At 35.9% G+C, this 16,293-nt stretch overlaps 2 protein-coding genes across 2 annotated transcripts; one reads left to right on the top strand and one right to left on the bottom strand.

Moving 5' to 3' along the window:
• Positions 1 to 2,343: 2,343 nt before the first annotated feature.
• On the bottom strand, positions 2,344 to 11,429 carry LOC119068406 (pancreatic lipase-related protein 2). Its single transcript, XM_037171969.1, has 7 exons — positions 10,749 to 11,429; positions 4,273 to 4,538; positions 3,931 to 4,009; positions 3,734 to 3,871; positions 2,937 to 3,669; positions 2,681 to 2,872; positions 2,344 to 2,616 (listed from the first exon to the last, which is right to left on the bottom strand). The coding sequence occupies exons 1-7, from the start codon at positions 10,873 to 10,875 to the stop codon at positions 2,493 to 2,495; spliced, it is 1,659 nt and encodes a 552-aa protein (XP_037027864.1). The 5' UTR covers positions 10,876 to 11,429; the 3' UTR covers positions 2,344 to 2,492.
• On the top strand, positions 5,425 to 6,081 carry LOC119068407 (bolA-like protein 3). The gene is made up of 3 exons (XM_037171970.1): positions 5,425 to 5,641; positions 5,704 to 5,793; positions 5,858 to 6,081. Exons 1-3 carry the CDS (start codon positions 5,591 to 5,593, stop codon positions 6,038 to 6,040), a joined length of 324 nt encoding a protein of 107 aa, XP_037027865.1. The 5' UTR covers positions 5,425 to 5,590; the 3' UTR covers positions 6,041 to 6,081.
• Positions 11,430 to 16,293: the final 4,864 nt, after the last annotated feature.

A 16,293-nucleotide genomic window follows, 5' to 3' on the forward strand; every position in this document is an offset into this window, starting at 1 on the left:
GTTTTTTTGAAAGGGGAAAGTTTAGGGTCAGGTTGAACCGGAAAATTAAAAATTATAGTTCGGTTGGAATCCGCAATCACAGTTCAGGATCGGGTCAAAATTTAGTTCAACACGAGCCTTTAATTACACGGTTGAAACTGCTTTTATTGAAACAAATGTACAGTCCTTTTTTTCGCCCGATCCGTTTGGAGCATTAATTCAATCAAAAGCAATTTAGCTAAAATTATGTTAAAATTATACAAAGAGTAAGGTACAGAAATTCCGAGCTTCTATTACTTCTAGATGATCGATTCCGCTGAGCTTAATATATCGTCGCTCAATTTCGTTTTATTCACAAATTGATTTGAAAGTTTTGCTCGTCCGCTAAAAGTTATCTTAACAAGTGACAATTTCATATGCATTATTTTGCGCCATTACCACTAATCGAAACATTTTTTATATTCCCATTTAAAATTATGCAGTTTCCATTAGGCATATCTTAATGACTCCCATCCATCGGCATAATTTTGCTACTTTTAAAATGGATGTATTTGCAAAACGAATATGCATAAAATTTGCACACACCAAATAAAAGCAAAAACCCCATCGAAGCGAAAAACGCGAATGAACAAAAAAAAAGAAATTATTTATTTTAAATGTTATAATTCACGCATTCAGACCGAGAAGACCGTACCGTGCGCTTCTATGATGTTGATGGCGTTGATATGGTCCGGTTATTTAGCTGTCGTATATCTTTCGCTAAATTGGTAATGCTTGTAGTTTCTTATCTTAATGGAGTCGACTGGGTATATGGGATGTTGTATGCAATTTTATTATGTAGATTTTTGATTGTTTCACTTTGTTTGTTCTTCTCCATCTGTGTGCAATTTTACTATCAACAAGTTAACACATTCATCGTTTATAAAGTTGTATGTATAACGTTTCGAATTTCGACGGTTTTTTTTTAATGAAAAAGAAAAAACTTCAACAAAATCCTTTCCGAAGTAAGGGTAAACTGAGTAGTGATGCACATCCAACCGTCTTCTTCTTCTTATTGGTAATCAGTCGGACAAAAATACTTAAAAACTATAGCTAATCGAATTGCAATGCTCTTTGGATGAAAGGGAATTCAATGTGTTCCAACGTATGACGTGAAATAAATAATGATCGCGTCTAACCGTTCAGTCAGTTTCCACAAATGTAACTTCTATAAAATGAACTGACTTCGGAGAGATACTTGTTAGACTTGCAACACAGACGAGCGAAAGTCAAGTCGTGTTTGTGAACGTTCAGGACGCAAGAGGAATATATATTTTCATTGAGATGTTAACCTAGGAGAGTATGCGGCCCATTCCACGTACATCTTGACGCATGGAATATAAAATCTACAGAGAAAATTAAAGTAAAGGTACAGCTGATTAAACTGGTAATTCTCTTATAATTTGGTGAATCTCTCAAGAGATAGGATGATAGACAATGTTCTGATGGTGAATCTCTCAGGAGATCAAAAGCCATGTCTCACTATAATGGAGATGTTTTGAAAGTGTAGTTAGAACATAGTTAGTCGGTCTGTACGCCAATTCAGGGTTTGCTCTCTGTGAGACATAGCGGATGAAATACACACTGAAGTGGGAGTCGGAGTGAGAATGTTACCCTTTCAAGAATACAAAGTTTTTTTTTGGATTTTACAATGGAATCGCTTCAAAGGGTACTTCACTCTTGTTAATATCTTATAGCGTTCTGAGCCTAATGCAAGCGAAATCTTTTTCCTTATGGAACCAAAAGCATTTATAAACTCGTGCGGCAGATTCTCTTCGGCCCCATCTGAATCATCCAATATTCCAAAATTTCTCCTAATGTATCCACTTTTCACACATCTGTCACAGTCAATGAAGACTATACTAGTAAAGTTAGACGATTAGATAGCTATTCTGTGAGAAAAGGCTATTCGATTTCATTGCGGCATAACATCTACACAGTCCAGGACAAGCTGCATAAAATTTTCATCCAAATGTCCGTATGTGAAGGCAGGTATGTGAATCAATTTTGAAAAGGAAAACACACAAAATGCTTGAAAGGCATCTTTTTCGATTGAGAGGAAACTTTTTTTAAACTTGAACTGAAAGCAGAACTGGCTTTGCAAAGAGAACGCCCATGGACAATAAAAGACTCTCATGAATTAGGTTGTGACTTATCAATATAGAATATAGAAGTTGGTAAAACACTGTCGAAGGATCTTTGTTGCGTGTCATCAATCCCCTATCACTTACTGAATTGTAAGTTGTGCAATTTTGTATTTTTAGTTTGAACTATTAACCGTCTCTGGTTCAATTATTAAGTCTCTCAGAGCTAGAGGACCAAATATTTTTTTTTTCTTAAAAAAAAAGTAAATTTTTATTTAGCCACGCACCATCGTACGTCAATTCTTTGGTCATCGATTACTAAAGCTAACACATTAAATACTACAAAAAAAAGTGCATTGTTCGATAGAGGACGTGAGAAGGCTGAATCGTCTAGTCGTTGTATCGATTGGAACCGGCAGAAAATCGTTTGTTGTAATCCTTACAATAGTCGTCCATGAACAAGTTTTCACTATCTGCTTGAACTGGATTACCAAAAATCGGACATAGCTTCAGCCTGAAAGGATCAATTCGTAATCAGTCTTCTTTATTCGAAGAACAACAAATTAACGGAAACTCACTTTGATCGATGTTCTAGCGACTCTATTGTTATGTATTCCACGTAGACTCTCGGCGTCGATAATATTCTCCAAGTCAACGGGTTCAATGGATTTGCTTTATACTCCCATTCCATGTAGGCATACTTTGGAATGCCAATATCTCTTCCCGAAGCAACAGCTGTGTACTCCAGTCCAGGTTCGTAGAATCGCGATCTGAAAGCGTTAGAATCATCAGTCTATATCCAGTCTGTAACGATCAGTTTTTGTTTTTACTTACACTGTTTCGGGCGATAGTCGCATCTTTTCCGTGGCATTGTGTTGATCAGCATGTATAATAATCCACATGTCTCCGACCTCACCGCCATGCATCGTACTTTCCATCGACGATGACATTTTTATGGTGACTTTGTAATGGGTTCGACAGTATGGACTTTTGCCGTTTGTCATCAAATAAACTTTAATCGGTTCGGCATCCATTATCTTGCCCTGCGACACTAACGTTTCATAGCTGTCGATGCTCTTGAGGCCAAATTTAAAGCAACGATATCCATCGTCTTGGTTACAATCGAAGCAATACCCCTCCTTGAAGTCATCGTAACTGTCGCAGCTGATGCCATTAAATGGACACTTCGATCGTATGCTATCGGTCATGAACTGATGGGCACGAATGTGATTGCAACTGACAAACTGTTGAACTCCCCAGAACAGTGAACCTTTCTCTTGCGTTATGTAGTCCTGAACGGGACCGTCGCAACCTGGATTGTTGTAACCTCCGTTTGGGTAAAAGTCCACATGTCCAATAGCCATTCTCATGCCAAGACCACCGCTGGTGAATGGCAAAGTATCAGTGTGTATGACATCCACATAATTAGCATCGGTTCGATCGAGACGTACTATCGGATCAGTGTCGGTAAATAGTGGCTCTGCAGGATCGAGTGCGGTAATGCGACCCAGCGTCAGACCAAAGTCCTTCTGCAAATAATAACCGGCATAACCACACAAATGTGCCCCTATAACATAATATGAGTAAGTTGAATGGCAGTTTAAATAAAAGGAGTACACGTCAGACATTACCAAGGGAATGGCCGATCATGTGAATTTTGTATGTATTGGGTAAACTCAATTCTTCATAGACCATGTGAATGACATGCGCGGTAATGGCACCGATCAAACGAATATTAGCCACAGCCTGTGTGTAAGGAGGGCTAGAACCTACAAAATTTTCCATCAGAATTCGGTAACATTTTGAAAATGACTGAAATATTACATACCATCGCCCCAGTCAACCACTATCACTGTTGCTGTTCCCTGTGGATCTTCATCAAGTAAAGCATTCGTCATGTCTTGAATCTGTTGAAAAATCAGTAATGAAGTAAAGTCATGAAAGTGATTTTATATGATGAAAGCTTCCGAGGAAGTGCTTGAAGTGTGAACGGTTTTTGATATAGCATGTACGTATTGCATACATGTGCGACTTAGTCGCAAAGCTGCGTTTTCGTGTAACCTTAGACCTCAGCTTCGTCTCGGAACACAAAGTTGAACACAAAGTTGAACACAAAGACTCAACTCTTTGTCCCTTCACATTATGTGAATAACTCTCAGAGATAACTTACCCATGGCCTGTCCCCAGAGTCGATGTACCCATGTGCAATGAAATAGATATTTCCGTACGGATTTATTCCGATGCCTTTCGTCTTTTTCGGATCGTTCAGATCGAGCTTCCACGGTATTTGTCGATTGTGTCGATTGAATACGGGAAAGTTGACATTGATTTTATTGGGACTTTCTGGATAAAGGCTGACCGGTCGCGTTATTGTCGTCCATGGATATTCGATTGGAAAGCAGCCGTAGACTCCATAGCATTTGGGAGTTTTTGAATCTGCAAGTGAATAAATTTATGTAAAATCTGTAAAACGAGAGAACTAATTGACCAGTGCCCCAAGGCACTTTGAATCCCTCAAAAGATTGCGGCTTAAAAACTATGCTAAATTGCTATGCATTACCTGCTACGAAAAATAATTGTTCTACGACCTTCGTTGCCTGACAAGATAAATTGTCAAATTTTCAACGCCCAACTCGCCAACGATTTTTTTTCTTCTATAAACTAGATAACGAAAATCGAAGAACCAACGTTTTTCGTATCACATCATAATCTAACCGTTTGGCATACCAGCATCAACAGCATTTATTAGTTGCCCCAGGCGAAAGTTGATTACGTAAAATGAACTGAAAATATCCTTCATGTAATAGATTATTTTCACAGAGTGCTAACTGTCATGTAATGGTCAACTTTCGCATGGGACAATCAATAAAATGATTCAATTTTTATGAAAATATCATGATCTTGAAGGCCTGTGAGCCTGTCGTGCAACAGTTTTTCTGAAAAACTCAATGTCTCACAGCCCATAATGGTAAAACTTAGCGTGGTGAATTAGTCGGTTATCGATATTTTATACAAAATTTCAACTGAACATTGTTTGTACGGCCCTCGAACATATGTACGTTAATCTTTTAAGCAATTACCATCGGCATAGTTGATAAGAAATTGAAAGCTTCGAGACGTACGATTGAAACAAAGTTGTTTTGATGTTTGGCTCACAATTTTTAAATGATTTGAATAAACATTTCGAATACGCACAAGCAACAGCGCAATAATAGAGTGCTGATGAATCTATAAGAAGAAATGCCGTTTCGAATGTTGTGTATGATTTTCTGTTATCTTACATCGACAATCGTACTATGACATCCTCTCTATGCCGACGAATGTATAGTGAATATGGACAAGAATACACCACACGAAAATCGAGAATTTTGTTCATTCTGTCGGTATGTCACTTTTATGCAACACACATCATAGTCAGCGAATTGCACAACAGAAAACATTTTTCTCGCTGTTGTTGTGTGAAAAGTGAATAATTCGAAAAATTAGAAATGTTTAGAATGCACAAACTTGTCGCTCTGAACCAGTTCCGGAATATATCAGTGAGTAGATACAGTGTCACGTAAGAAATGTTAGCATTTGCTTTACATTGTTTCGTTCTTAGTTACTGTCCCGCATGTGGTCGGGAGCAAATGGAAAGCCAAAATATACCGAAAAGGAGCTGGAAGAAGCGTTAAAATCAAAATTTGTACAGGTGGGTCGTGGACCATTTGAAATTCATCGAATGTTTAACTAAATTGTCATTTGTGGTTGTACAGGCGAAAAACATTCAAGTGTCAGACGTTTCGGGTGGCTGTGGAGCAATGTACGAAATTGTTGTTGAATCGTCCGAATTCGAAGGAATATCCCGAGTGAAACAGCATCAAATGATCACTGACACATTAAAAGAAGAAATAAAGGACATGCACGGATTACGGATACACACCGCTGTACCAAAATAGTTTTAAAATTTAAATAAACCGAATTTGCTTGTTAATAGAAAGTCGTCGGTTTTTTCTTATTCGAATGATCTCACTGGATTCTACTCACTTTTAGATTAGACTTTGTCGAGCCCGATTGACAAAAATTAAAATTTAGTCGGACAGTGAACAACAAAAACAATCATCTTATAGAACGACCAACATAACATTAACATCACAAGAGTTTCGATTATTATGATTTTATATGTTATATACATGCACAATATTCAGCTGTGGAGTCATAGTCGGCGTAGTGCATGCAGCAAAATGTACCAGAACATCCGTCGACACAATAATTAATTTGTACCAAAAAAATTATTGAATTCATCCAATTCATCGCAAAGCGGAATAAATTTGAATATTTCTGGATCTACTGACACTATGTTTTTGTTGTGAGGATCTGAAAGAACAGATTAGGACAGTCACAAAGGTGGCTGGCACTGTTCAGCTGCTTCCTTACAAAATTTTTGGTATACATAAAAGTGATCTTCTACAAGTCGATGGAGACTGCTACTGTTTTCGTGATCAGCTTAGATGAAGAGTCAAAACATTCGACCGAAAAACTATCAACTTGAAGGAAACGGCTTTATCCCATTTTTATTTGCATGAATAAAGCGAATTGAAGTTAGCAGAGATATCAACTGTCGTGTCAGTTATAAGACACAAACGAAAAAGTTCTAAAAATTACCAACAATGTTAAACTAGTTTTTTAAAAAAAGTAGGAGATTGCGCTCGTGAATACATATAGTGTACAAACGCTTGCATATTCGAGTCTGTAAAATTGTCTAGGAAATTCTCCTATTTCACACACGAAGCCACAGACTTGGTAATAGTGTGTCATTCGTGTAACATCATCCGCATGATCGGCTCACATAGTCTTGGGTATATAGTATTACTAGGCTAGTTGTGAGGAATATCACAATAGTAGATTCCGTTTGTGCTTACTAGTTTTATTTTGACGAGTGGAAGCTCACACGTACTGTATTTTAAGTGTTTCATAAATTTAAATACATTCATTGCTCAAACGCTTATTCGTTGACTGTTAACTAAGAAGTGGAAGATTTTATATCAAACACTAGGCCATACTCAAATCAAAAAAATGATAGGATTAGTAATCATTATTGTTAAATGTTTGGGGAAATGAGTCATTACTTCATTACTCATGTTTTACATGTTACGTCATTGAAAATGGCCACGACAGAGTAAAATAAACCAGGCAGGAGCGGCGGTTCATTTTCGAAATGTCAAATAAGGGACCTAATACACCGAATGAAAATGAACTCAAATGAACACTGACATAAATTGAAAAATTTTGTTCGCAAAAAATATAGGGCTACTCAACGCACTTCAAGCAAAAGTGGTACTCTAAATAGGGTACTGAAACTTGACAGTGCTCCATAAAAAAATTTACACTGTAAAAAGAGTGGGGATAAAATTTCATACAAAGTAGTACTCTATTTGGCAGCTGTCATTTATAGCACTTTTGCTTGAAGTGCGTTGGGCTCCTGGCTCCTGGTTAACTTTACTCTGTCGTGAAATGGCGCTTCGCTCATATATTTATATTACCAAATCACAGTACGTCCGTGGTTCCAAATTTTCATTTTGACGAGAAGGAATATCGCATCGCCCTCCCCTTCGGATGGGGCTATAACTTCTTCAGTAGTCAAAAATAAAAATTGGAACCACGGATGTAATGTACTATTTCCGGGGGATTAGTGAGTAAAATAACTTAAGTGATTGTTTGGAACTACGTATGGTTGCATCCCTCCTGGCAAATTAAAGATTTCTAAACAAGGGCATAATCTACTATTAACCAGGTAACTCATATAAGTAGGTTACGACCTCAGTGTTCTTTTGTGGTAGAATAAATAAATAAATAGAAAATAGGGTTAAAGAACCTAAAAATCTTGATTTGTTTGAAGCATAAAGATTGCAATATAATTCTCCCATCTAAACAATCTACAGACAAAGAAATTATCGAAACAATCAATCTGACTCATTAAAAATTTCCCGTATTTGCTGCTGAAAAACAACTCCGTCGAATAAACTCTTCATAATTAAAACTTTTAATATAAAATCTAAAACTCATATGAAAGACATCTACTTAGGAATTCCCTTTTGACGTTCCATAAAAACAAAACAAAAAATCTAAAAATAAACCGAATTATTTATTAGAAAATTCAATAAAATGTATTTGTGTATGGTAGCACGTTTCTGCGAAACAGCAAACAACAACTGTAACGATAATTCGGTTCTGATTTCATTAAGCCAATATTTGTAAATTAAAATTTCAATACAATTTTTGAAAAACACAAACAAATTCTATTTCTTAGGTCAATGTTAACATTTTTAGTGATCGACCAAAGTCCATATTTTGCCTATGTACTATCTGTATAGAGAACAACAACAACAACAAAAAGTTTCATCTAATAGTCGCGATGATTTAAAACAACAAACATTTGAAATGAAAATATTGTGACATTATCCCCAATGGGGCGCAGGTAATTATTATGCAAAACAATTTAATCCCACCCATCTCAATGATAAGAATTGTATAGGAAATGAATCATGAGTCACTTTTGCACTAATTCCCAACATTGCATTCTTTCTTCAATTCAGAAGTTCTCAAAACATTTCGCACAAACAAAATATTCAATAAATTCAAAACTCAACCTTTGTACCGTTGATATTTTCATTGAAACAGAAAAAATCGTTTTGCGATAACCCCATAAACCATTAACAATAAATCACTGACCAAATGCCACTGATCAAAATAAACAACTCTTAAGAACCATTTCAGATCAATGTATGTTTGTTCGACACATTCGTTTTTTTTTTCTGCTGCTTCTTCTCGTTACTTTACTTCAGTTAGGTATATTCTTATCGTCAGATTAGAGTTGAATTCATTAGATGCTTTCAGAGCGCTCTTTGCATAGATTTTATTATCAAATAAATAAGGAAATAATATGACGTGTGCGTTCGCAGAGAAGAAGTATTTACTGTACATGCAAACGAAATAGATTAGTTACTATTCGTAATTGTTAAAAGATTTAAGCATTCACACAGTTCTCGTGTTATGCGTACGTGGCTATTACCGCTATTACCATAAATCCTTTTAGTTTTAGAGTCGACAGCGAATCACGTAAGTGAGAGAAAGAGTGAGTGGGCGGAAAGTAGGACATATTTGTTGTTCCCACTCATATGGGAGTGAGTCGGGTTCAAAGCTCAGAGAAGATGGTCAAGATCTTTGTTCCGTAAGTTCCATAAACCTAAATTTTTAATTTGTCTGTAACATTGTGGATGACTTTCATCAGTGGAATATTAAACTCTACAATGTACAGTCTATCTACATCTTTCTACAAACCCATCACAATTACACTGAAGCGAAGTTTAATTAAAGTTTAGCAACAAATCGTAGAGTTTGAACAGCAAGTATATTTGAATGTTCGTGACGAGAGATTCGCACAATATTTACGCGGTTACAGAATCATATAATTCGTTTGCTGTTAGTGTAGTAGCACACTCACAAAGCCGGTCCAAAGTCACTTAGTTTGATAAATGCGAAAATCAGCATTCAGAGTTCGAGGAAAAAACACAGCCTCACAGATGCGTACAAAAAAAAAAGAGTTAAACGATTTCACAATTTGTTGTTTGTGGTTGTGGTCGGTCAGAAGTCATGCAACAAAATGCTAAGTAAAATAATTTTCACACACTAATTATGCGCACACTAACATTTATAATATGCATGAATTATGTCATTGAAAATTGCGTAGGCAGAGTCGTAGCAGCACTACTTCGGAGACTAAAAAATATATAAAAATTTCCTAACGAGTTATGGAAAAGTTTTGTATGCATCGTTGGAAACAGTTTGGGTTCTCAGGGTGGTTTTGTAGAGTTTTCCTTTCAGATGGTATCCAGTGGCAATGAGATCGAGTAGATGAATTCATTGGTGAGAAACGAATGATAAAATTGGTGAAGAGTGATAATAAGAATGAATTAACACACCAACTGTCAAGAGCATTCTTTTATAAACGACTAAGCATTTGTTATTGACAACGACGTCCACAATAAATGAGGAATTACGGTTCTGTTATATAGCAAAACACGGTACGCATTATATCCACAAATTGAATATAAACACTCACTCCGAGACGGTGATCATCGAGCTTAATGTTATTCATTTTTGAATAGCCTTTAGAATAGATGCACGGCAGAGTAAAATAAACCAGGCAGGAGCTGTTCATTTTCGAAACGTCAAATAAGGGACCTAATACATGGGATGAAAATGAACTCAAATGAATACTGACATAAATTGAAAAATTTTATTCGCAAAATATCAAGGGCTACTAGATTAATCAGGTCCCTAGTCAAACAAGCGCTCCTGCCTGGTTAACTTTACTCTGTCGTGATAGATGAATAACTTTAAAAAGTAGAAATGCACCGAAATAGTTGCGGTTTTGTTGATCAAATTTTTTTGATAAATAGAAACGTTTTTGAACATACTTCCCGTTCGTCGTAGATTTTCGTCCAGTTTTGTGGTTTTTTGATTTAATTTGTTAACAAGACATTATGGTCACATTAATTAACTTAGATAAACAACACTGTACAAACGATACACGTGCGCTGTTCATGTAACTCTCATCAATCTCAAATTGCGACGTGACACGAATATCTATTATATTTTACTCACCAGTACTCGCGCCAATAGGCAAATGTAAATAGTCTCCGAACGTATTGTTCGGACTTCGATCCGTCTGATTAGCCAGAATTATTAATGATTGAAGGAACCATCCTCCCGTGTTGTTGGGCAGTATCATTTTGATTCAGTTGAAGGTATCAATTGTGGATGTTGACTGTAGACACACGTTTACAAATTCTCTTTTATTTATCTGAACCGATTGTGTTCGAAGCACCGTATTTCTTTGTTTCGTTTTAATAGTTCTATGATGGTCAATGATCCAGTCGTTTTTAGTTACTGATATTTACGAATAGTATTTGCACGACAAAAATGTGAAGAGCAATAATATTAATTGTAATCAATTAATTATGCAAATGTAATCACACTCTCAATTATTTGAATAAGTTCTCTTAGTAGATATAAATCGTCCACACACATATTTTTCACATGATCACAAAATTATCGTTGGTTGTAATTGCTTTCAGATAACCGTTCGAAAACTATCGACGAAAAAAAAAATCAGTTTAACCGAGCAGTGTGTGTCTCTTGATAAGAACGTTTATTTTCGTGTTCCTTTCTATGAACAATATAAGGAAATGTTTTTTTTACATCAGATTTAACATATATATAGAATATGCAAGTGCTCTCTGTTCGAGTGATTATTAACAAATAAAATTCATATTTCTCATTGCGTTGATGATTTATAGACTTACGAAATTGCGCTCTTTAATATTTTGTTTTCTTATCGTTGATTGAAACGTTTTTAGTTCCATAATTTTCTTCAGAAGGAAAAACATTTTTGTGATGACCGATCAATGTGCAGTGTACTAGAGCTTAACGATAATTTATAAATTCAAAATACTCGATATAATGACGCATTTTCGGACAATTGATTTATGGAGTTTGGTTAATTTTCGTAATGCATCTCAACGATAGGAATTTCTCTCGGTGCAACGAGTGCCATTTAATTTCAAAATTATGACTATTTAGTGTTTCGGTTGAAGTAAATCGAATTTTATATTTAGCACGTGTTGAATGCAACGGTAAGGAACGTCGAAGAAAGATCTTGGAAAAATACTGCTTTTACGACACAATTTTATTCGAGCTGAAAACGTCTAATGAAGTTTTATTGATGATGGTGTCTGTCTCGAAAACGTTCGTGCTGCTGCAAATCTAATTCAGTTATTTACATTACCTCCACACCTTGATTTCAATCACGGCAGAGTTAAAGTTAACATACATAGTCATTGTATAATATACGAGGGGGGACTCACTTCGGAGTCAGTAAATAAAATTAAATCACAGTAAATCACAACAACATTTTTAATGGCTCTTTATATCATTTATAAGCATCTTGCCCGGTAATTTACAAAATTAAATTCATATACTAGCCCAACTTGATGCAAATTGACCCAAGCTGATGCATATTTACTGGAGATTTACTGGAGTGAGTCCCTCCTCGATAATATACGATGACAAGGTCAGAAACATGCCACTCGTATATTATACAAGACGTATGTATAAAAATACGTGTCGTACGTTAGCACGCATTCGTGTCTGGCGTACAACTTCCTTACCACACTTTATACGTGTCAGACGTAATCTTTTTTCTCAGTGTACACAGTTTACGGGCGAGGAAATATTACCAAAGCGTACTGTTAGAGAATTATAGAAACTGACAGTTTCAATCCATTTCGCTTTATTCATTCATTCCACATGTAAATATGTTACCAAATGAGAACAATATTACGCAAGTAACACCATAAAACACTTGCATCATAACGTCGATATTAATATCAATTGGGGAATGTGGAATCAATTGCATGAATTAGATTGTCAGTTAAAACTATATATAGATTGTCAGTTCTTACAAATCGATTTCGGCATACACAGGCGAAGTGAATATTGTGGAGATAACACTTCTGATGATGGTTCATACAAAAAATTCATCACATCGTCAAGGCAACGATAATCATGACATAGGTGAATCTGGTTTTTGCGTAATAAACCGTCATATTGCCACTAAAAACTTGATACCAACAGTATACATATATACAGCCTTGGGCGTTCTGAAAATTCATAATCAGTCAAAAACCTTTATGTCATTAATTTACAAAATCACTGATATCGTTGTAGGCCTACGTAGTACGGAGCCTGTAAACAAAAATTTTAACAACAAAAATTTGACCCAAAAAATTTAAGAGAGAAAATTTTAAGAAAAGTCACAAAGTGGCAGAAATGCGTGTCTTTCCGGACATATTTTCGCTGATTTAACAATTTCGTTAACAATAGCTTCCTCAACATACTTGTGACACAATTTGTTTCTGTAAAATTTTCTTGAGATTGACCTACAGTTAGAGACAATGAAATTTCAACATGAATTTGATTCAGCTGTTTTTCAGCTGATCCACACGAACAATCAAAACGTTTAAACATCTTTATACGGTTTTACCAATACCACGTGTGTGCGTATAGCAGCTTCAACCGTATGAACAAGTATAAACAGTTTTGATTGTATGTGTGGATCAGCTGAAAAACAGCTGAAGTAAATTCATGCTGAAATCTCACTGCCTCTGACTGTATAACCAAAATTTTTAGGAAAATCTAAAGAAACGTTTAGGAGTTATGAGGAGAAGTTCAATACTCGTTGAAATCTTAATCGTTTTTTATGTGTGACAGCTCGTTAAACTCATATGGATGTCTAGATTCCAAATAAATTATTTTTGGGGTCATTGAAGCCAAAAGGATGCTGTAAATATGTTCCTTCACGGCAGAGTAAAATAAATCAGGCAGGAGCGGTTCATTTTCGAATAGTCAAGTAAGGGACCTAATACACTGGATGAAAATGAACTCAAATGAACTCTGACGTAATAATTTTGTTCGCAAAAAATATAAGGCTACTAGATTATTCAGGTCCCTAGTCATATCAGCGCTCCTGCCTGGTTAACTTTACTCTGTCGTGGTTCCTTAATACCTAAAAAAAATTGGAAAATATTGTACTAGAGGACCTGCGTCACGTGACGCCCGCTTACAAACATTCACTCACCGCCACGGCAGAGTAAAAGCAAACCTGGCAGGAGCGGTTCATTATTGAAAAGTCAAATGAGGGACCTAATACACTGTATGAAAATGAACTCAAATGAACACTGACATAAGTTGAAAAATTTAATTCGCAAAAAACATAGAGCTACTAGATTATTCAGGTCCCTAGTCAAACAAGCGCTCCTGCCTGGGTTACTTTTACTCTGCCGTGCTCACCACTTTACTTTAAGCATACTTTTTGATGAAGTAGACTAGATTCTTAAAGAACAGGTTAAGAAACCTCTGAGTACGGTTGGCGAAGTTATTGGTACCCAAATTTTCTAGAAATGTATATAGAACATATGAGGTGTGCTGTACTTCTTGGACTAAATGCAACTAAGAGACTTAATCGTGTAATCCTCCTTGGATGTGAACTTCAATTTAGTCCATTAAATCCCGTACGTTTTGGTTCCGATTAGTCAAAGAATTGCAGCATTCCTCAGAAAAATATCCACTGAACCATTCACATCCGCGTGCTAGCTTTATTATCTGGTGTGACCCAAGTGGCTGAAATTATCTGTATTTGTGCAGTTTGTTATGTGATAAAAGTAACAGCGAATAATGTTGACCACAAGATTACAGAAGCTGAATCCATCGGCTCACGTAGTATTCAATGCCAAGATCATTTCTTTTTGATCCCAGCATATCACAACATAACAAGGTTTCTCTGTGAGGTAGAATGGATGCCGTTTTTGAACCTCTTCTATTTTATTAGTGGCGAAAAAAAAGAGCTAAGGTAAAGAAAATGCTAAATTATTTATTAGACTACAATAGTTATAATTACATTATTTTTTAATTTTGAAAGGCATCCTGCATTTTACATTTATAATGCTCAACAGTTAACTTAAATATCTGAATATCTGTATGTGGGGACTGTTCTATTAATATTTAGTGTGAAAAAAAAAATAAGAGAAAAACCGAAATTCCTTCTTTCTGTTCATCATAAACGTCTCGACGGTATCTTGACCACAAAACAGTTGCAATAAAAAAAATTCACTTATTTTCAGCTCTTTTTTTGTAAACAAAGAATTTAAAATTCGTTTCACGGTACATTCACAGTAAGTGTGACTAGACTGAACGCAGAATGATAGCAACTGGTATAAACCCATCTTAATCTCTTATTTCGATGAACAGTACCGCTTTCGTTTATTCTATCGAAATTGATTAATGCAGACATTTAGAATACTTTACATGCTCGCGTGCGGTAAAGTGAACCTTACGTCACTTTTTATGATTACGTCATTGTTTGGAACTATTTATTTTGCCAAGTGAGCACGAGCCGAAGGCGATGCTAGAATGCGAAGCAACAACTCAACAGCGCAGTGTGTAACAACATTTGATTAAATCGGTCATTTGGCTTGCGTCTCGGATTTAGTACCGATAACATCTCTGTGTATTATTGATTGTAAATGATTTTACATGTTACGGCATGTTTCATTTTAATTTACATTGCCTAATCACGTAAAGCATTGTACTTACGAGGTTCCAAGTTGTTATTTGACAAGTGGGGAATACAGCCTTCCCCTTCGGGTCGGGCTGTAACACCACACTTATCAAATACACAACTTGGAACCTCGGAAGTAATATACTAGTAAATGACATTCAGTCAACCGTTAGTCGTTTTACATATCAGCGGGCGGTAAAGTACCGCCCGTTAATATGTAGAATAACTTCCGTAATTGCTTATAAATTATTGTTTTGGCTTGTGTGAACACTTCACTCGCCATCGGCTAGTTCCGCAACCCTCAAACTTGTCAGAACAACAAATTAACAAGCATACTATTACATAACATCCGGTTGTATTTTCATTATAAAAACATTTAAATAGAAATTTCAAAAAACAAAACTTCGCTATTAAATGTAGACTTCAAGGCAACTGTCAGTTAGTTTCAACCGTAACTAGACACGGTTGCTTCAGTTGTTTTACCAGCTGATCCACGCTTACAAACATACTGTTTGTAGAATAATGCGATGAAAGGGAAAGAAACAATAAACTGATCTTCGGTTCTCTCGCATCATAACATGTTGAAAAAGTAAATACTTTGAGAAATACCCTAAGGCAAGTTATAATTAACCAGTCTCCAGTTTTCTCGCTCTGATCATAATAGTCTATAGACTGTTTTGAGGAGAGAGATCAGTTATTTTAACTTGTCTTGAGGGATGTGTCCAATTTTTTTTTGGAAATATTCAATGACAAATTCATCAAGTCAAGCTATAATTAATTGGTTTTTGGTATTCTAGCTCTAATCATAACCGTCTTTTCTGGTTTCATAGTCACACGAACGTTTGTGGTAGTGTTAATAACATATGAGCACGAGTGAGTAGTATGATTGTATTAGTGGACCAGCTGGTAAAACAGCTGAAGCAAAATTAGAACTAAAATTGGCAGATGTTTTTGGTTTTTGACGATTATGTGATAGTTGGGTAAAAATGTAGTTTTCCAAAACATCACCGCCATCATCTCCACTAAGTTCCG

The sequence above is a fragment of the Bradysia coprophila genome, assembly GCF_014529535.1.
Source record: "Bradysia coprophila strain Holo2 chromosome X unlocalized genomic scaffold, BU_Bcop_v1 contig_185, whole genome shotgun sequence".
Lineage (NCBI taxonomy): Eukaryota > Metazoa > Arthropoda > Insecta > Diptera > Sciaridae > Bradysia > Bradysia coprophila.